This window comes from Orbicella franksi, chromosome 1 (genome assembly GCF_964199315.1).
Source record: "Orbicella franksi chromosome 1, jaOrbFran1.1, whole genome shotgun sequence".
Classification (NCBI taxonomy): Eukaryota; Metazoa; Cnidaria; class Anthozoa; order Scleractinia; family Merulinidae; genus Orbicella; species Orbicella franksi.
In genome coordinates this window covers 24,019,623-24,042,603 of record NC_138145.1, presented here as the reverse complement: position 1 = coordinate 24,042,603, position 22,981 = coordinate 24,019,623, and the positions used below count along the sequence as shown (strand labels likewise).

The window sequence follows — 22,981 nt, the reverse complement described above, 5'->3', positions numbered from 1 at the left end:
AATTTGGCTTTTTCGAATCGCATTTCTTCTTCGTACTTTTTCTCCCTGAGCTGTGCGGCACGCTCCTCTTCTTCTTTTTTCGCGGCTTGCGTTTCACTGCTCTGAAATTCCTTAATCGCTGCGCTGAGGTGATCGATTGTTTTCTCAAATTCACCCACACCTTCTTCAATATTCGCACTCCATTCCAGGATTTCTTCTTCTTTGTTCCCTGCTTCAAACATCATTTCTTGTACGGTAGTCTTAAAGTCGTGGACCTCTTCCACCTTCTTCTTCAACGTATTCCGTAATCTCTCCACGCTCGTGATGTTTTCCTTCTCAATTGCGCTAGTTGTTTGGTCTTGCGTAAGCTTGAGTAGTTGAAGCTTCGCGTCGATCGCTTTGGTCAATTGTTCAACTGTTTTCGCCATATTCGGTGATTCCTGTTACAGGGTCCTGGCAGGTTCGCCACTTTTGTCGTAAATGGTTTAACGGCAAACAATCACTCTGGTTTCACTTTGATTCTCCTTTATTCTCTCTGATCCGCTCTGGTTATTTCGCGTCTCTCGATCACAATACATGTACAATGGATTACATAATAGTTCAATGTTCAAGTAGTTCATATTTCATTGTCACGCAAAGTTCGTGTTTCAATGTAACGCTTTCATCGCCGACATAGTAGAAAAAATGGTGCATAATGGAATGGACTTCGTTTGCGGATTTTGTTTTAGTTGGAAATAGCCAGCAAAACTTAGAAAAGCAGTCTTTGATGACTGAGATATAGCGATACTGGTCCCTGTTATTTGTCATGAACGACCGCTTTTTGCCTGGAGCCATGTCAATGATATCCGCTTGCAATCTCTCGAAAGGCCCAAACGTTCTAATTGGACGAGCTGGAGGGGCAACAGTTGGAAACGGCTTATGCAATTGGCAGTCAGGACATGATTTCAAGAATTCTTTGGCCAGTGCTTTTATACCATTGCAAAAGAATTTAAGAGAAAACTGCTTAACGAGGCTATTCACACCAACCACTTGACAACCGCTTTCAGATGACCTGCGATGAATGTCACGAAGAATATCCAGCGCTTTCCCCCTAGAAACAACCACCAGACATCGATTTGGATAGAAACACCGTTACTGGTGTATTCCAAATGAAAAATAGTTGGCGCTTCACCTTCTTCATCTACCCTGTAACGAGGTTTACTTGTTATGCCTTTCCAAAAAAGTCGGTTACGATGCCTGCAGGAAAATTCACGCAAATTACCTGCCACATTGAGTCATTAACGGAGTCGGGTTTTTTAATTTTACGTTAACGTAAAAGGGGCAAAAATTTGACGACATTGTAAAAAATATGCCAGCATTCAGAGCACATTGGTCCAACAAACAGAGAGGGGCCACAGTTCCTGCAACAACCTTGAGAAACGAATCTCTTGTAAGTCTTACAGACTTCCGAAGCATTTCAAGACCTTTCAATACTGTTGGAATAATCAGCTTGTACTTAAATTGCACTAAACACAGCTTCTTCTTGCAAGTAGTAGTCTCGCACTCTATTCGGCACGCCCTAAAACATGTCTTTCTTTCAATAAAATTGCTCTGAACTCAGCCTTGTCTTAGAAGTTCTAGTCTCGTACTCTATTCGGCACGCAATAAAACGTATTTTTTCGAGGAAATTTCACTGAACTCAGCCTTGTCTCATAAGTACTAGTCTCGTACTCTATTCGGCACGCCCTAAAAATGTACTTTTTCGAGGAAATTTCACTGAATTCAGCCTTGTCTCATAAGTACTAGTCTTGTACTCTATTCGGCACGCACTAAAACATGTATTTTTTCAATGAAACTGCACTGAACTCAGCCTTGTCTCATCAGTACTAGTCTCGTACTCTATTCGGCACGTACTAAAACATGTATTTTTTTTAAAATGAAATTTCACTGAACTCAACCTGGTCTTATAAGTACTAGTCTCGTACTCTATTCGGCACGCACTAAAACATGTATTTTTCTTAATGAAATTGCATTGAACTCAGACTTGTGTTATAAGTACCGGGCTCGTATGATTTTTTTTTTTTGGAATGAAATTGCACTTGTATATAAGCACTAGTATCGTACTTCATTCGGCGCTTAAAACATATTTTTTCATTTAATTACTCGATAGTCTCACCTGGCGGTGCTGTTTCCGTTGTCGATGGCGTCGTGTTACTCATTTTGGCCACGGTACGTCACGGCAAACACGGTCGTTGTAGTCTTCAGCTGCTCTTTGTTGGAGGGAGGTCAGGCTTGCTTTGTGCGGTTTAGTGGAAGTTGTCGAATTTTTATAGAGAGATGTGCTTGAGTGTTTTGCAACTTTTGGCTACGTAAATGGGACCTCTTTCGAAACTAGTTACGCATGGATTTCGTAAACACATTTTACAATACCGATAAATTGCGAAATGGAATCATTACAAATGCGATCTATAAGATACTAGAAAATGTTTTCACAAGTTGTTTCCCAGCGATTCTGATCAAATACACCTTCGGTACATCATCTAGGGAAAAGTTTTATTTGTTTCATGAAATGACGGGTTCAGTTGAAGCAGTAAAGTCTTCGTTCCTTAATATAAGAATGAAAGATAATTAAACCCTACTCCCTGTCAGTTTGACTCTGGAATGTCTTGCTGACACTTGCTGCCACGTGCTGTTACATAATTTGACATAATTTATGCGTCGTACTCTTCTCGGCATGGTACTCTATTCGGCATTTTACCCCAGCAAAACAATTCTTGGCTTGCACTGTCACGTAATCCTGATGCAATAAGGAAATTATTCGAAAACCATTTAGTGGATAAAGTCAAGCAATTGTGATGTTATAGGAGATTAATTAAATGACACTTCTCCAATTTTTAAGTCTGTGCGTTTTCCCAAAGCTCAGATACTCGTCGAAATATTTTGCACCTCCGCGGTACACGTACAGTGCGGCCGGAAAATAGTGTAAACATCTGCAACTTACTTTGGCTATCTAGGCGACTGATTATCTGTATTGAGCAAACAAGCATTTACATAAGCACTTTTCCTAATAGTTCAACTTCTGCGTGGGCTAAAAATCACGAGATAACTATATGTTTTTCGACAAACGCGTTCGTAGCTCAATGTCATGCAAAAATGTCCCGCTTGCTTGGGAAACGCAAAAAAAACAACAACAACAACGACGACGACGACAAAGACTAAGGAAAATAGACTGAAACGTTTATAGGTTGATATAAAGACCTTGACTCATTTCACGCCCTAAAGACCTGCGAACTAGTATAAGGAATGCAATCAAAGGCGGAATAGCTTGAGCACATCGATTCCATTGAATTTCGTACGACCTCAATTGCAGAACATTTAGCTCAATTGCAATATAGTTAGTACTTCTCAGTATAACGACTGCATGGGTACACGCGGCAAGCGTCTAGTTTATTTATAATCCTATCAAAAATTTGAATCATTTATATTATACAATCAGATTTTTATTTTGAAGTAAACTTCATAACCAAACTTTAGCAGTAAAATTTACTAAAAAAGCTTACTCCCACAACTCGAAAGAAAATACAAATATAAATATAGCTGAATCCCCATAATTTTATGCAAGACGCGTCTGCTAATTGCTGATTTGATGACTCATTTCAGCGGGAAAGTCCCTCAAGTATGACGTCACGGCACAGCTGTGCCGCTCCACATCAACTTCTTGGTTTTTCTGAGAAATGTCACGCAATAAGACATTCCAGCAAGTATGCATGCCAAATAATCCAGAGAAAAGACAAAATAGTTGGTTCATGACTTTTTCAAAATTGTTGCATTTATTCATAGATTTGACTAGCAAATAAAACATAGTTTTCAATCGATTTTCTCATATTTTGATTCAAAAATAAAAACATAGTTTTCTCAAATTTATTGTCATAAGACTGAAACAAAATCGAGTGACTAAAAAAATCTTATGACTAAATCACAACTTGTGACTAAAACAAAACTTGTCGCAAAGAAATCAGTTTTTTCAAAAACTGATTCCGTTGCGCCAAGTACAATACTACTCTTAAGTACTGCCTATAGTACCCAGGAAATAAATAAATAAATAAATAAATAAATAAATAAATAGAGCGGTTTTCAATTGAGTGTCGTAAAACCAAAATCAAACCAATTACTTACCAATTAGACTACTCAGCCAATCTCAAACCGAAGTAAAACCAAAACCAAAACCAAAGTAATTGTCTAATTACTTTCGAGACTCAATTGAAAACCGCTCTAAGGGGATGAAATCGGTAAAACCCGTGTGCTTATAATGTTCGTTTCCAGCAGAGCATGGGAAGGATCATCATCATCTTTTCCTTCTCTCCTAGTGCAGAATGGGGCCACCTCCACCTCCCTTTATGTCTTGAATCCGAGATCCTCTCTCTCCTTGTTGATCGTTCTCTGCAACGTCTCTCTTGGCCGTCCTCTTCGGCGTTTGCCTTAGGGTGCCCATGTTAGTGCTATCTTGCAATTTTGGTCTGAAGATATCCTCAAAACATGGCCCAGCCATTTCCATCTCCTAGCTCTTACTTACTCGCTGATTGTCCTTGCGCCTGATCTTGATCTCTAACCTTCATCGACCAGTAAACGATCAGGATTTTCCTCATGCATTAGTGCAGGGAAACGTCTAGCTTGGAATCGCCCTCTTTGGTCATTCGCAATGTCTCGCAACCATGGAGTAGAACGGCAACAACATTCGTTTTGATCATGATCCTTGTCTTTCGACTGAGGAAGCTACTTTTTCCATACCTTGTTAAGCTTGTTAAACCCCACCCTTGCTTTCCATAGCCTGCTCTTATATCACTAGCTGTACCTCCTTGCTTTGGAACCAAAATATACAAAACTGTCCACATCATCCACTTCTCTCTCTCCTGGTTGGTTAGTGGATCCAGTCTGCCAGGGTTGTACCTCAGAACTTTGGTCTTCTCTTCATTGGTCTTTAGACCTTCTTTCTCCCGAACTGGTCTAGTCGGTTCAGTTTCTTCTGTGCATGACTCCATCTGCTAGACAAAAGTGTCAAGTCATCGGCAAAATCAAGATCGTCAAGGGTTGTTGTCAGTTTGCATCAGATTCCACTTTTGCTGTTCTCCTCGGTTCTCTTCATAACCCAGTCAATGATCATGAGAAAAATGAAACCGGACATAACACAACCCTGTTTTGCTCCTGAAAGCACCTCCAACCAATCGAGATGGCTGGTCTTATCTATAAAGGCACATCTGCAATTCTTGTACATACTTTTCACCATGTCGACCAACTTGATTGAGATTCCATAACTCTTCAGCAAGCGCCAGTGTCTCTATATGAACACTATCACTGAATGACATCTCAACGTCTACAAAAAATAGTTAGAAGCAAGAATTCCACTCAATGAACCGTTCGACAACATTGCGCAGCACGAATATCTGTTCAGTGGTACTTCTGCCACTTCTATATCCGGCTTGCTCGGCTCTCAGATTCTGATTGACTTCTCCTCGTATGTATGAAATGAACACTCTGCCTAATTCCTTTGCTACTGTCGACATAAGCGTTATTCCTTTCTAGTTTTCAAAACTTTCAAATCACATTTCTTTGGTAATCTGACGATCAAACTCCTACTCCAGTCATTTGGTGTCTCCTCCTGGTCCCAGATTTTTTGGAATAACTAATGTAATGCATTGGTGGTCACAACTATATCTGCTTTCAACATCTCACCTGTGATGGAATCTAATCTGCTGCTTTTCCATTCTCCATGTTTCCAACGGCCTTTCTAATCTCTTCTTTTGTGACATATCCGGTCTCGTTCCCTAAATGTTTGGTGCATCTTGCGCTCTGATAGCTATGGAAGTGATAAAAATCTTTCCTCTTGTGCTATTTGGTTGTTAATATTGCCATAAATACAGACATCTTGAATGCCATCAATAGGAGAAATGTTTTTCTCCCCAAACATTAGAACTATAAGTTGTTTGGCCATATTAGCTGCATTAACGACCCATTCAGCATTTTCTAGTCACAGTCATATTTGACAAGTCAAGACGACGAGAACAAGAGACAAAATGGAACACAAACGTGACAAGCAGCCAGCTTACATTGTGCTTGTTATGGCTTGTTCATCGGCCATGCATATTCATGAGTGAAAAAAGAGGGAAATGGTCAATGTTCCATATCCCAAATTACATATTCTAGCGGTCACCCAGCGGAATTTTGGATACAAAACCTGACTGGTCGCAGCAATTTACAGAAAAAACCCTCATTTTTGATGCTTTGATGTCAACATGAACTGTACAATCTTGAAGGCCTCCCAGGGGCTTTGGGGAACAAGGGAACATGATCATTTCAAAGGAACATGGGAAAGTTTGGGATCAATTTGAGGAATAAGGAATATCTTTACTATTAAAGGGAACTTTGCCAAAAATTTTAGAGAACATGGAATTTATTTAAAGGGAACAAGGGAGAAAAAGTGAAATTTTCAAGGTAGCATGCCACCCCCCCTTTAACTGTGTTTTAGCCTGTTTTAAGCAAGTATCCAAAATACAGCATTAAAGTGCACCATACTAGGCAGCCAGGCGAGGCTGTCACAACTGCGATTATTCTGCACAACTGAGAGATGGGATGCGTCAAGCCCAATGGCGGATCCCAGGCAAGCAAAGGTTTTTTATAGTAAAAAAATTGCTTTTGGCTTTTTCGGATTGATCACATTGAACTCTTTAAAAGTTCTACGGAAAAAGATTGAAGGTTTCAAAATCGTTCGATTGTATCGGACGAGGAAGACGTTCGACGTTCGCTAAGCATCACTTCCTTAGCGCTTTCGCCGTTCGAAGTAACATCTCAATCAATACGTCGTGGGTTTCATTCACATTGTATTAAGCTAAGGCATTTAGAAAGTCGAAAAGAATAAGCAGGGACGAAAATTATTTCCTTACTAACTTGGGTGCCTGAACAGAGGATTTCAGATCTTGCAAAGGATATTTTCCTCCTGAAGCAACATTTGAGACTCCTTCAATACAGACAATATTCGTATTCCCGGTATTGGACTGAAACTAGCTGGCAACGGAGGTTTATGCGAGGGAATAAAAAGGGATAAATGCTATTTGCATTTAAAAAGACCCCGCATTAGCCCCTCAGTTGCAAGCTAGCTCTAGTCTAATATGATACGAGCGCTATTCTTAAAGTAAATGAGCGTTCACTTTATCGACCACCAAGTCGTCACTTTCACACTTTCTGAGTATTTATCTCATAACACAGGAAAAACGCCTTAAAGTACATTTTCTCTCGTATCTCGAAACGAAAATTTCAGCGAGTTAAGCGCACATTTTGAGTTCGTTTTCAGCAAGTTTTCAACGTTTGTCACGGAAATTTGGAGAGAATGTAGCCCGATAGTCAGGCCAAAAAACCCTTAAAGGAAAATTCTTATTTTTTGCTCTCTTCATTCATCATTTATCCTTTACACGCCACCTGGCGCATAGGGTATCAGCAAGACTCCTCCATTTCTGTCGGTCCTTGGCACGCTGTGCGGCCTGCTCCCAATTAAGGTTTAGGGCCTAAAGTTGTGCTTCTGCAGTCCTCCTCCGGGTGGATTTTGAGCGGCGTCTCTTCGTTTCACCCTATGGTGTCCATCTGAGAGCAACTTTCGAGATGTTAGTAGTTTTTCTACGGAGCACGTGACCGATCAAACGCCATCTTCGCCTGATAAGAACAATTCCCATCTCCCCCTGCTCTGACAGTTTGAAGAGCTCACTGTTGGAGATCTTTCTTGACCAAAAGATATACAAGACTTAACGTAGAACGGAAGAGTGAGAGGGTCGCAGCCTATGCAGATAACTTACAGTCATTCTCCAACATTACTATCCATAGAGTAAGTAGTACAGACAGCACACAAGCTTAATGTTTGTGCCTCTGCTGTACTTTCTTCTCCTCCACACAGGTCGCAATTTTCTGACGGCCCCTCTAGCTTTGCCAATCCTCTGTCGAATGTCCTGGTCGGCTCCCCCTTCACTGAAGACTGTGCTACCCAAATACGTGAATTGATAGGTAGTTGTAAGTGTAGCTGTCATAAATGGTCAATGGTGCTGAGAAGTTTACAGGCAAGACCTCTGTCTTGTTAGGGCGGATCTTAAGCCCCACCTGCCAAGCGAATCTATTAAGCCTGTCAGATTTTTCCCGCCTGTCATTAATAGAATGAGATAGCAAAGCAATGTCGTCAGCATAATCTAGATCCTCCAGAACGGTTGAAAGTGTCCAGTGCATTCCTCTCCTTCTGTCTTCAGTAGCTCGGTGACAGTGTTGTACAGTAACGCTGACATAACACATCCTTGTCGGACGATTCTTTCATTAGTTATAACTATTATAGTGAACAGAATGCATGTTTATCAACTCTCGAATTTGCGTGTCGATAACAAATAACGTGTCAATAACAAACCAGAGAAGTGATCACAATTTCGCGACAGTTTTTTAGAGAAAGGTGTCAAGAAGACATAGCGAAGTTGATCGCTTCCTCCCGCTCAAATCCGAAAGGAAACGAACTTGATTAGTGAACCTCTTTACTTTACGAAATCGGGCGCTGTAATCGGAAAACACTAAAATGTTTGATTTTATCGAATATTCCTTCGTAATCTACAATCCTTGAGCTTTCAGAAAATATATCCTTTACCAGGGTTTGCGTAAAAAGGTTCGACAGTAAGGTGACGGCAACGAATGATGGTTATTTGGGCATACATTTGTCCAAATTTTAGGCAATTGATAAGAAAAGGCCCATCTTCCCCTCTAACGCCTACTCCCCCCTCCTTTGAGCACGTCTGGAGGCTTATACTGTTGAACTCGTTTGTCCAGTTCCAAATTACCAGTTTTCATTTCGGAGAGCTTTTTGTCTCAGACGATTTACACCGATCGCCGGAAAGAAAATCGGCAGTTTTGTAATTTCCGGGGGGTTAAACTTCCACTAAAATTTCCACTTAACTCTCTGAAGTGTGTATTTTCAACACATCTAACTGGTACTCCAGTATGAGAAATAGAAAATAACATATACATGTAATGCACTTCTCAACATCAGGCATCGTTGGTGCTTTTCAAGTCAATCTGAGGGACGCGCATAGAGCCAACACCTACGAGGTAGAAGAGTACGATGATTCTGGTATCTTCCGAACCAAGTACAATGTGCTATCCTTAAATGATACACACGCTCATCTCCATCGAACCTGGACCAACTTCGACTACCAGCAATTTGCAGATGGTGCTCCGCCGAAAGGAGAACACAAGGTTCAGTCTCAGCATAGCGTTCATGTGCATCTTAAAGATGGAAAAGTAGATAACGTTCACCGCACCACAAGTGCATTCTTCAGGCCAGCCAAAGGACACCCAAGGGCAGAGAATTTTAAAGCCTTCGCAAAACAGGATATAGAGATGTCAACCAGTGGATACAGCAAACTGACCTTAATATCGTGCTCTGGTCCTGAACATCAACGTTCCAAGCGCTCCACTGCCTGGAACGAACATCTCAAGACAACAAAATCTCTTACTAGAGACAGCTTACTGCTTGATGACACAGACAAAATAAAAGTGTCAGAGATAAGCAAGGAAAAGAAGAAAACAAGACCTTTGTACGAGGTCTTACGCTGTTTTGTAGACGACACCGTTGAAGAGCGGGAAGTTGGTTATTGTACGAATGAGCTGCACCACATGGTTCGCAATGATAAAAATGTATTCAGAGCAGTCAAAAGGTTGGTCCAAAATCGAAATCACCAAAACCTAACCTCATGGGCCGTTTATTTAGCCGCTCTAGCTGCGCACGGCAAATATGAAGCCCAAAGTACCCTAGCATACGCCGTAAAGACAGATTATCCAAGGCTTCTCAGCAGCGAAGAATACGAGACTTTGCTGATATCAATTTTGTACCTACCAGACGGACCACTGCACTCTAGTCTCTTTAACGCCCTTTTTGATCTGACGATGGAAGACGGCAAAGAAGAAGCTGTTACAGCTACAGCAATGCTGGTCTTGGCTGGACTTACAGAAAAAGCAAAAAGAGCAGGATACAATGAAACCTTAAGCGATAGCGTTGCTGAGATGATTCACAACAGGTACCGAAACAAGTCAAGCATTTATCATCCGGAAAGTATGGAATATGAATCACACCTGAGAGACCACATTTGGGCATTTGGAAATCTTGGTCATCACTCCGGACTTCCAGTCATTCTCGAACACATTGAGCACGATAACTCTGATATTCGATCAGCGGTGATTTCAGCTATGCGAAAAATGTCTCCAAAGCACACAGACCGACATCTGATGACAGCCTTGAACCAAGATGAACACAAGGAAGTCAAGACGGCAGTAGTCAATGTTTTTATTGATCGCCACCAAAACTTGACTGAATCAGTAGTTCTAGGATTGGAGCAAGCAATGTGGCACGCCGACAAGGATGACTCCTTGGACTCGGCAATACAAGAATTCCTTGAAAACCATGGCAATCATAGCAGAGCAATAGATTTACGTACCAAGCGTAGAGTAATTCATCGCCGCAAACGTGCCCTGATACCAGAGCTCCGCCCTCGCAGCTACGAAATCGGCCGAGTGAAGCGCTGGGATAAGGTTGTTGGGGGAGACTGGTTAGGTGCTGAAACTGTCATTCAGTTCTTGAATAAACTCGAGTTACGCGTTGGACTTTTCGGTGGAAAATTTGAAATTAATCTTGATAATTACGCGTTGATTAGAGGTCACATTCTCAAGATTCCTTTTGATGTAGCCAAGGGCAAAGCTGCGTTCAAGGTCTCAGCAAGTTTTAAAAACGACATTCCAAAAGATCTTATTCACACTGTTGCAGATGCTGGAGATGAACTTCTCAGAACCTTCGACAGTATTGCAAGTGTAATTACTAGGGAAATCGAGAAATTCCGAGCAACGCTCGCCAGGTATATTCCGTTAAACATTGATAAGTTCACAGACTTTGCCAGAAAAATTAACAGTTTTTTGAAAGAACTGACTCTTCCTTTGCAAGCCATTAAGGCCACCAGAAAGATAATCGGCTTCTCCAGAGATTTGAGTTTTCGTGCTAACGACTGGACATCGTTGATAGATAGAATCAAGAAATTACAGCACAGTCTGACAAAGCTTAGTGGTTTGGAGACCCTGTTCAAGAAAGTTCTTCGTTCTTTAGACACAATACTTGGAATTATCGATGACGTAAGTAAGCAGCTGCCAAAAAATCTCCCGGGTGACTTTAATATTAAGAACCTTCTTCACAATCTCAGAAAGGTTCCTGTCAGTCAACAGGACGCCGAGATTAAGGAATATTTCAAGACACTAGGGTCGTCTGTGCCTGATGGATTCCGCTTACACCTTCCATTCAAGTTCTCGATCCATTTCTCCTTCTCACTAAACAGGTTTCAGCAAGTTTTGTTAAGATTGCAGCGTTTCAGTAGCAAATATCTGGAAATGTCTAATTCGCTGGATTCGTTGGATGGGACAAAGTTACCCACATTAAGCCTTCCGTTTCTGAAAATACATTCTCCAGTGTTTCAAAGCCGAAAGTTTAATTTTGGCCTTGATTTTGACTGGAAGGTTTACCTCAGATTCGATCTCAACTTGAAATCGACGGATTTTCAGACAGTCGTTGCTCTCCTTGGAAAATTTGGAGAATTTTTCCGGCAGTTTACACTCCTCGATTTCGATCTCGACACGTTCTTTCAAGATATCTTACCCGGTAGATCATCTGACTTACAAACGCATTTCACGGAGATTTACAAGAACGACCATGGAAATTCCTCTGACCCCTCCGACTTGTTGCAAGCGTTTCTTTTGAAAGTAACTGACACACTTGACCTTCATGTTCTAAACGTTTCTTCCATAAGTCATATGACGGACTTTTTTCAAGAACTTGGACCAGCAATGACGCAGTTCGCAGAACAGAGTGTCCAGAAAACCTGTCGAATCCATGAAACAGCAGTAAACTTTTCCCAGAGCTTCGAAGACTTTAAAGATAAGATTGAAAAGGAAGGCATATTTCTTCTCAAGGACATTCAAAATACAACACAAAGCGTTCTCAAAGAATTGCTTAACCTTACAATTGTCTTAGATACTTCAATAGACGAGATTGACCAGAATTTCACCACTTCTGTGAAACACTTCATTTCTGACTCTCTAAAAGAAACTACGGACAAACTAAGCAATATTGAGAATATAGTAGATGGTGCCGTAAACTTTACGAGAGGAACGTCGACGGAATTCAGTGGGGCCTGTACCAAAGCATCAACATTGTCCGCTGATGTCATCGATCAAGTACAAAACAACGCGCGTCAGGCAGTTAATGACCTAGCATCTGTGATTGGACCTGTGGCATCAAAAATCAAAACTTTTGGGACAGATTTGAAGTCTGCAGTCACAAACGTCGAAACGTGGTACGAAGAAAACCTGGCAGCTCGTGTGGGAAAGATTTCTCGTGTTTCCCAAATAATTGGGAATTTTCTATCAATTGTAAACACGAAAAATGACTTTCTTAACGCCCTTCGAGATATAGCTTCTCGCTTATATGAAGTTCTTAAACATCTAAAAAGCCTTCCAGAATATGCAATCAAGGCAAGGAAAACTGCAGACAAAATCATTGATTTTGCAAATGAAGCACAGAATTATAAAGACGAAATTCAAAAGCTTGATATCCGAAAACAGTTCGGAAATGACTTTGACCAACGGTTACAAAATGTTTGTAACAAGTTCAAAGCCATCACTGCTGCAGTGCTTGTCAGACCTTCTGATGTTGTGCAAGAGCTCAACGAATTTTTCAATCAAGAAGCCAACACGCTCGTCGAAAAAGCGTTGCCAAAATTTAGGAGTATAAAGGATTCTGTAGACGAGACAAAAGAAGAACTGCAAGGAATTAGTTCAATGGTTGATGATGTGATAGCAGTTCTACACGATCTCAAGCCTGTTACGAGCTCGTTTTCGACCATACTTGAAACAGCAAGAAAGTTACCTGACTGCGAGCAGATGACTCAAATATTTGTCCAAAGCACGAGACCCTGTGTCCAAAAAGCACTCTCGATTGGTAGGTTCGTTATCCATCAGTATGAAGACGTTAAGGAAGAAATAGTTGTCCTCAGTGAACTGGTTCCGGAAACGTGGAAGAACTTCAAGTTACAGAAATGTGTGAAAGGCGGTACCTGCATTTCCAAAGCGTTCATTGAGCAAGGGAAAGTTATTAAAAAGAAGCTAGATATCGTTAAGGACAAACTTGAGAAAGCCAGTGAGTACACCGACTTGCTCAGCAAGTGCGAGGAGGGTGTCAGCAACATAACAGAAGTGGTGGATAGCATTAAGCTACTTATGCAGCAAGTACGGAATTTCTCTCTTCAAGATAATACTCAAAGAGTAAAAGCAATCTTGCAGAAGATCACAGGACAAACTGCTGCTGACGAAGACCAACAAAAGGGAACTGGAAGTCGAAAAAGGGCCATAAAATATGCAAACGATGGTCCGGAAAGAGCTGTTGATTATATACAAAAAGCCAAGGAGTTGGACAACCGAATTCAGAATTTTCAGGAAAATACTTTTCTGGGATTCCGTAGTGTTTACGAAGACGCTATACATAAACACGTACAGTCACTGAAGAGCATACGTTCCAAGCTTGAATTATCGTATCAGCTCTGGAAAAAGACAAAAGATGTTAATAGTGTTATGAAGGCTTTGGATACCAGTACTAAAGGAGCGCTGGCATTTGCTGATAATCTACAGGAGGTGACGGCTTTGTTTTCGAAGCCAACTAGCATCCTTCTTGCTGATATTGAAGAGATAAGCGACAAGGTGAAACCTCATCTTGACAAATACACCTCAGAAGTGGCCGATGCGGTTGACAAAGTCAATGGATTTTTAGAAAAAGTCACCAATTTGTTGAACACGATTCAGACGAGACAAAGAGGCTTAGACCCCAGCACTTACAAACCTTGGCAAGATTTACCGTATTGCTCTAAGGAGGTTTGCTTAAGATCTATAAGGAGATCATCACCTCAGTATTTATCAGATATTTTCACTTGGAAATTTCCGCATCTTGATGATCTATCTTCAATGAAAAAGAGCGGACGTTGGCTTACACCGGGATTGTTTGATGACTATAAAGTGGAGGGAATTGCTCAGCTCTCCGAGAAAGATATGATTCTGGGAATGTACGGCGTAGCAAGTAATGAAGACAAAGCATCGCTCCTTGTTGTTACAAACGTTGATAAGGGGGTCAAGAAAATTGTTCAGCTAAAGAAACACAGTGTTATTTTGTCGGTAAAAATTGGTGGTGTTGCTATAGCTAGGAATTACATCTGGATCAGCAACAATGATGGAAATGAAATCCTTTCGGTAAAAAAAGTCGACATAACGTCATCATTTTCTTCACCTAAACCTTCACAAGTTGATATCTTCAAGACTGTGACTGTAGAGGGAGCAGCTGGGTCTGTGTCTTACGATGAACAACGCAATGTCCTATGGATAACAAACGGCAAAGTGGGTAAGGCGTACGGTTATAGGCTGTCACTGGATGGCGATCTCGCTATCGCTGGTTTAGCCCCATACAGAGTAATTCACATCGGAAAGAATGCTCAAGGGATGACGATTATAAGGCAGTTTGGTAACGACTATGCGTGTATCTCAAGGTGTGCAATGGTTGCTGGGTTTCAGTGCAAGCTTGAATTTCATCACTTGAATAATGGAGACGAAACGGGAGAAAACACCCTAGCAAGAGTGGTTCGAACTCCCTCTGGATTAGAATCTGTCAACAGAGTTGATAATGAAGTTATTTTATTGGCATTCTCCAGTGGTACGTTTGCTGAAAAAGAAAATTTCGAACTACTTGGTGGCGACTTTGAAGACAGATACTTTAAAATAAGGCTGCCGATTCTCAATACCACCTTTGGTATAAAAGAGAACTGTATTTACTTTAAAGTAAGGAACTACGACGTTGTTAGACCGCGGACGCTCTTTCCAATCGGAGATCACATGTGTGGAACAAAACGCAAACGAAGTATCTCTCAGGAGCTCCTGGAAACAGATGTCTACCATGAGCAACTTGAAAAGATTCACCGAAAAAGAGTGCAAAGAAGTGCTACAGGTTTAGGTTCCTGTGAATTTTCTCACAGAGGAACGTTATTGCGAGGTTCCCGTGAATTTTATCGATATACAACAGGTTTTCCAGTGTTTGGAATATATGTTGTGTTTGTTGCAGGTGCTGCTGGTCATTATAGTATAGGTTACCAGGCAACACTTTGTTTAAAAAAGAATCTCTTTACTTCAGGTTTGATTCCCGGGGCGTGGATCTCTGTATACGCTAGTGCTAGCGTTCCTCTTTATGTTATTGAAGCTGGAGTTACAATTGAAGCCAGGCTGCTGGAAATTTACCTTATTCCGGAGTTGCGTATATCGTTTGGCAGCTGGCCTTTAAAAGCATGCATCGAACTGAGAATTCGCTTGACCCCTTTGAGCATCAGAGTTTATCTTTGGTACAGGTTTATGAAAATAAGCATTGATTGTTGGTTAATTGGGTGTGATATAGAATTCTACTGGGGCTCAATGAACACTTTTAAGGAGTGGTCGTGGACAACAAAACAAATCAACCAAGTCCTTTTCACGAGTTGCAAGGAAGAAAAAGACAGCACGCCTCCGAAAGCGGGAACGTGTGTAGCTCGGCAGGTGGCAGACACCAAATACTTTGTAGAGTGGCATGGATTTAAGGAAGACTCAAAAATTGGTGCTTATCAAGTCAGGATAGGATCTATAGAAGGCTCAGGTGATGACTACTCTTCTTGGGTGGGTACATCGCTTAGCAAGGTTGTCACAAACCTCGCGGTCATGGACGGTAGAGATGTATTTGTCAGTGTTATGGCGACAAACGAAGAAGGACTCGACAGTTCCTTGGCAAATTGTCCGTCGTTTCCCGCGAGGAGAAAAGGACCACAAATTCGTTATGTTTATGATGGCGTAGTAAAAGGAAAAGATGCTGACTATCAGTCCGATAATTACACTTTAGGAATGAACTTCGCATTTAAAAGTGATTCAAATGAAATTGTCCAGATCAAATGGGGAGTTTCTTCAAACCCAGCTTGTACGTTTGATGCGTTAGAAGCAGACGTGGTTCCTCTGAAATCTCTTGGAAATTCTAACTCTATTCAAGTTAGTGGTTTAAATCTTGAACACGGAAAAACGTACTTCACTCGCTTGTATGCAATGAATAAGTTTGGATTAAAAGCGGTTATGTGCAGCGACGGTATCTTAATTGACATAACTCAGCCCATACCAACATATGTTCAAGACGGTGCTGGTGAAGTTGACGCGAGCTTTCTTCCATCAATACGACGTGTCCGTGCAAAGTTTGATCGTTTTATTGATCGTGAAAGTCCGATTACCAAGTATGAATGGAAAATTGTGAGAAATATGTCTGGTGAAGAAGTCACAGCTTTTGTCAATGTACCTGTCACCCAAACGACACCCCTCATTGATGGCCTTTCTCTTGAGGCGGGCTCTCCTTATAGGATTACCCTTCGTGGAACTAACGCTGCCGGTCTTCAAGCGGTCATCGAGACAAATGGATTTATACCTGATAATACACCACCGTATTGTGAAGGACGCGTGATTGACGTCTCTGATGAAAAGGACACGTCAGACGTAGACTTCGTGAGAGAATTAAAAAGTATCCAAGCAAAATGGAAATGTTCAGATCGTGAAAGTACCATTCGTTCACAGCTTGTAGGTGTCGGGACTTACCCTGGTGGAGATGACATTCGAGCCTTTGAAAAACTCGACCTTCTGCCACAAACCATAATGGATGGTATTTTTTATGTTCAACTTCCTGACATTAACATTTTCGTAAAGTTTCGATACCATGTTACCATAAAGATCATTAATGGAGCGGGTCTGAAGAAAACTATCTCCTCGGATGGCATTTTAATTGATATGACACCACCAACGGTTGCACCACTATACATCAAAGATGGACAAGGAGAAATAGACAAGAACTATACTAATGACCGCTTTTCTTATAGTGCGCACTGGGAGCAAGCTTTTTCTGATGCAGAAAGTGGGCTGGTGGAATATCGTGTGGGGCTTGGTACTAAATCTGGACTTGCTGACATTAAAGCTTTCAGTTCGGTGGGCTCGGAGACCAATGAGACAATAACAGGAATCCTCCTCGAAAGTGGTCGGCGTTACTTCGTGACTGTGATTGGTTGTAACAGAGTGGGTATGTGTATCAACGCAAGCAGCGATGGTGCTATTGTAGACTTTGTCCCTCCGCATTCTGGAAAAGTTTTCACCGGATTGGCAGGTCCACCAATCTTGTACCAGTGGATAACTACGTCAGTATGGGCAAGATGGAATTGGTGCTTGGCGGATGAGAAGAGAGCATCTGCAGTTTTAAAGAACAATAATCAGTGTGGCAACGACAGCTTTTTTGATGTTCACAGTGGAATTGGTATGTTTAGTATTTCTGTGGTATCGCAAACTACTGAGCAGCTTCTCGCCCCATTCAAGTTAGCTGGACGCCAAAGATACGCTGGCCGTAACATTAATCTTAAAGATGGGCTCTACTCGGTTGCTATTGAAGCCAGCGACAAAGCAGGTGTTGCTTCCCGTGGTCTGTCAAACACGTTTATTGTTGATAGCAGTCCTCCTTTAATAACTCTGGTGCAGCATGGCCATTTTGGCGAAACGTTGGAATATGTAAACGCTTCTGTCGTAACATTTCGATCTTACTTTATGGTTGAAGACGAACTTTCCCGGGTGAAAGCTTACAAAATTGGCGTTGGAAGTTATTCCGGCGGTGATGACATCATTAAATTCCAGTCCTTCTCTTTACGTTTTCCGACATCATCATTGCGAGCTAACTGGACATCGCTGACACCAACATTTCTGGAAAACAACAGGCGTTATTTCATCACCGTATTAGCTTTAAACAGCGCTGGCCTCCCCACTGTTAAATCTTCCCCCGCTCTGGTCTCTGATTTTGACGTACCTCAAGATGGGATAGTATTAGATGGCTGGGACTTACAGGATGCCAGGTATCAGAGCTTTGCCTCCGTCTACCGTGCGCACTGGTATGGTTTTACTGATTTCTCAGGAATCGACAAAGTGTACCTTGGGTTGTCTAGCAAATCGAGGTCGACTTTCTGTGATGCGAGGAAAGAGGTAATCGTTTCAAGTGACACAAACTTCTATGTTTTATCCGGACTAGCGTTAATCTCGGGACAGACGTACTACGCATGTCTTAAGTTGGAGGATAGAGCTGGGAATTCCAAATTCTTTCATTCCAATGGTGTGCTGGTAGACACAACCCCTCCTCATCCAGGTTATGTTTCTAATGGAAGACCAGGGCAGGAGATAGGCACACAAATGGAGAGCTCCGTTCTTACAGCTTCATGGGGTAACTTTACAGAACATGAAACAAGCATCGTGTCATATCATCTGGCGTTTGGTTCTTTCCCAGGTGGCCAAGACGTGCAAGGATTCACAAACGTGGGGATGGTAAACACCGCCACAAGCTCTAGACTGAAAGTTTCGGAGCTGAAGTCTGGTCAAGTTTACTATGCATCAGTGATTGCCTACAACATACTCGGGATGCCCAGCTTTATGGCTACATCCAATGGCGTACTGGTAGATTTCAGTCCTCCGTTTTTTTCACAACCAGGTCGTGATGGTGATGATCCCGATAATGAGTTAAGCTATACATCGGAAAATTCCCTGAAAGCAACATGGAAGTGCGAGGATCCAGAGAGCGGCCTCTCCGCCATTGCTATCGCTTTTGGTCTACAGCCAGGTGATGCAGACATTGTAAATTTCACCAGCCTACCAGTGTCCCAAACCTCTTTTATAACCAATCGAAAGCTTCGTTTGGGTGCTCGCTACTTTAGTACTGTTCGATGCACTAACAAAGCTGGCCTTACAACAGCCTCTTATTCCGATGGAATCGTATACGACGATACGCCCCCTAATCCAACTTATGTTCGGGATGGTGACTATCAGACTGCAAATAGGACTTTGTTTGTTATTTTTAAGTTTGTTGATGCTGAAAGTGGCATTCAGGTATACAGACTTAAAGTATGGGGAAGGAGTTCCCGCAACACCTCGCTGGATATGCATGATTCCTTCAGGGTTCGTGGGAATGTTACTAGTTTAACTTTGGAGCTATCAAAAGAACTTGCAAGCGGAAAAACTTATTATGTCAACGTAACAGCAGTGAACAGCATCGGCCTAGAAGCTACCATACAATCAGATGGATTTGCTGTTGATACTACTCCTCCAATATGCTCCCAGGTCTGGGATGGCAAAAGTAACTATCCAAATGACATTGAATATGCTCCGAGCTCAAACAGATTCATTATTTCTTGGGTTTGCCATGACAACGAATCTCCAATAGTTCGGTATCAGTTTTCGGTCAGAGATATGCAAACAAAGGAGTCCGCCATTCCGTTTTACACTTTGAAGACGCGTGTGAACCTAACTGGATCCGCAGTAATTACAGGCGGAGGTCGAATGACAGCACGCTTTATTGAAGGACACACTTACCAATCTGGAATTGAGGTTGCGAACGCTGTTGGCTTGAAGTCAATTAAATGGACAGATGGTGTTACAATTGATAATACACCTCCTGAAGTGAGTAATCTAAAGCTCGCATTTGATCCAGAGAGGGATCTCTTAAAAGTTGAATGGTCAGTAAGCGACAGAGAAAGTGGCGTGAAGTCAGTGTCCTGGGGACTTGGAACAACTCCAGGAACGAATGACATCAAGAACTTTTCCGACGTTTCGCCATCAGTAACTAACATATCAATATCAAGCGTTTCGTTCCAGCAGGGCAGTACGTGTTTTTTAAATATTTTTGCGGTTAATAAAGGTGGCCTGTCTAGCAAATCCTCCTCAAATACCATTATCATTGATCGTTCAGCGCCAAGCCCTGGGATTGTAGCTGCCCATCATGTATTCCCACGCAGTTATGATCAAAGCAGCAATAAGCTGTCCAATTCCTCTTTTGTTGTCACTTGGACAGGATTTACAGATCCTGAAAGTGGTATCAAGAAGACCAGCTGGGCAATTGGAACAGACTGCCAAAAACTGAAACAAGATGGCGACAATTTATACACTGAAGTAGTAGCTGATGACTCTGTTGGCGGAGTTATCATCGAGAATCAAACCCTTATGGAAAACGAAACTTATTTTGTTTCTGTCCGAGTTACGAATGGTGCTGGGCTTCACAGAACAGATTGCTCGCCAGGAATGCTTGTAATATTAGGAAAACTATCTGCTGGTGTTGTAAGCGACGGACCGTTCTCGTCAGAAAATGACATTGACTTCCAGCTCGATGATAGAGCTATTTGGGCACACTGGCGTGGTTTTAAGGATCCTACATTTAGTATCTCAAGATACGATTGGTGCATTAGAGATCTGCCACCCAATGCATCTGGATTAGACGCGTGCGCATGGCCATTCATAGAAGTGCACCATTTAAAAACCAAAGCTAGTCGCCTTCATAACCTGACTCTTTTGCATGGAAAGAAATATTACGTGACAGTAAAGGCTGAAAACGTTAGGGGTGATACTGTAATGTCATCCTCGGATGGTGTAATTATAGACCGAACACCTCCAGTTGCAAAATCAATCCAGATCTCGCCATCATCGGGTGAAGAAACTTTGTTCTTAACATCACCGTCTGCTCCTGTAGTTACCTGGTCAATTGATGATCCCGAAAGCGGAATAAGCCACTTCATCGTTCACGTCGGCAGCTTTCCATTTAAAAGTGACCTGTTAGCCAGTCAACGCCTCGAGAGTCTAAGCCGTTCCCTTGATTTAGGCCAAGTAAATTTCACGCTGTATCAAGGCTTAATTTTCTACGTGACCGTTACTGGCGTCAACATGGTAGGTCTGGAAACCGTTCTAACATCAAAGCAAGTAGTAGTGGACTGGACGCCCCCTGAAGCAGGGGAAATTTTGGATGGTAATCGGACAATGCCAATGACGGGGGTGTTTATCGACAGTGATCACCAAAAAGATAGCGGGATGTTGTTTGCGCACTGGAGTGGGTTTGAAGATTCTGAAAGCGATGTTATAGAATATCAGTGGTGTGTTGGAATAGCCCAAGGTAACCATGACTTCTCTTTGGTGCACCTCTTTTTTTAAGTCCTGGTCATCCCAAAGTTATGCTTGGACGAGCCATTCCATTTACAACGTACCGATGCAGCTGTTTATGTTTGACTTCTTTGTTAGGAGTTGGAGTATATACATAGAATATTTAAGTTTTGTGTTATTTTTCAGGAACCTGTGAAGTAAAAAACATGACATCTGTTGACCTTCGAACAAGCGTTTATCACTGGGTTAATCTTCAAGAAGGCTTACAGTATTTTTTTACAGTCGAGGCAACCAATGGTGCTGGTCTTAAAGATGCAATCTACTCTGATGGTATAACCGTCGACAACTCGCCACCTACAATGGAAGGGGTTTACCACAGTGTTGAAAATGAAGAAGATAGCGTGCCCCAATTCATCATTCAAAATGATGGTAGATATTTAGAATTCTATTGGAATAAGCCCTATGACACGGAAAGCAGAATTTGGTCTGTTAAATGGTGCGCGGGAACAAAGAACAACTCCTGTGATATCGTCTCGCTGACCTCAGTTGATCCGGGAGATACTTCGGTAAAGCATTACATGTCTCCACCGCTAGCCTCTGGTACTGTAGTGTATGTGATGCTTGTTGTGACAAATGGTGCTGGAATTACTTCCACGGTCGTCGCCCGACCGCTTTTAATTGATACCACCCCTCCGTCAGTTGGAAATGTGACCTTAAGAAAAACTGCAGAAACCACCTATTTTAAAAAAAGAGATTCAATTACAGCTAAATGGAGTGGGTTTGTGGATAACGAGAGTCGTTTAAGCCATTTTGAATGGGCCATTTGTCAAACGAGCGAAACAGACAAATGTATTAATGAATATGTGAACGTTGGCCTTAATACTGCTACAAATATTGACGCTTTTGGTATCAAGTATGGCATATCGTATGTCATAATTGTCCGTGCGTTTAATAAGGTTGGCTTATTCAGTGAAGCTACTTCTAACCAGTTTATGCTGGATGGAGCTAACCCATCTCCGGGGACTGTGTACGATGGATTGGAGCGACAGACAGATAGAGAATTTCAAAGCTTTACTACTCGACTCTCAGCCAACTGGTCCCCGTTCCAATGTGCTAATAGCCGCATTGCTGACTACGAGATGTGTGCAGGAACAGAAGCAGGGACATGTGATGTGAGTGGATTTGTAAGTCTTGGCATGGACTTTAAAGGGTCCATAACAGGATTAAGCTTAAAGCACAATGGAAGGTACTTTGTTACCGTACGTGCAACGAGTGAGTCCGGTTACAGCACAACGGCAACCTCTAATGGTGTCAGAGTTGACAGTACGTCACCTTTAGGAGGAAAGGTAAGAGATGGTCAGACACTCCTGGACATTGATTACCAAGCAGCTGACACGGTCATTTCTGCCAACTGGGATGAGTTCCAGGATGAAGAATCAGATGTTAGAGGCTATACTTGGTGTGCTGGCACAGGAAAGGGTATCTGCGATATCATATCCGAAACCAGCGTTGGCGATCGCACCAGTGCCAGTCAACAGATTCTGCCACCACTACCTGGAGGAATATCAATATTTATTACTGTCAGCACCTTGAACAACGCAGGCCAATATACAACAGTATCCTCAGACGGATTTAGAGTTGACGACACTCCACCGATTCTCTCAAAGGTGAGCCCACTGTAGTCCACTTCCTCTTCACATCGCTATCTTTATATTTCTTTCGGCACGTTTAGGATCCAGTTTAACCCTTTGATACTCAAAAAGTTTTGTTACCCTTTTTAAACAAAAAGCGGCTTAGTTGCGTATGAATGATGTAGTAGACAAACGTCCTTTAGACAACTTGCTCAAACTTTCTTGAAATAGATCACCACGCTACCCTGGGTTTGCACTGCAAGTTTTACTAAAATATGATGTACTTAATATTACAT

The 22,981-nt window shown here is 42.0% G+C and overlaps 2 protein-coding genes across 2 annotated transcripts in view; one reads left to right on the top strand and one right to left on the bottom strand.

Moving 5' to 3' along the window:
- The window catches only part of LOC145497837 (uncharacterized), an 89,611-nt gene that overhangs the window by 21,556 nt on the left and 45,074 nt on the right, over nt 1–22,981 (bottom strand). The window lies entirely within an intron of this gene.
- The window catches only part of LOC145497708 (uncharacterized), a 66,366-nt gene that overhangs the window by 29,510 nt on the left and 13,875 nt on the right, over nt 1–22,981 (top strand). The window contains exons 3-4 of the mRNA XM_081477549.1: nt 9,023–21,067; nt 21,241–22,721. Of these exons, the coding sequence (XP_081333675.1) occupies nt 9,023–21,067; nt 21,241–22,721 (13,526 nt within the window). The remainder of the gene's footprint in view (nt 1–9,022; nt 21,068–21,240; nt 22,722–22,981) is intronic.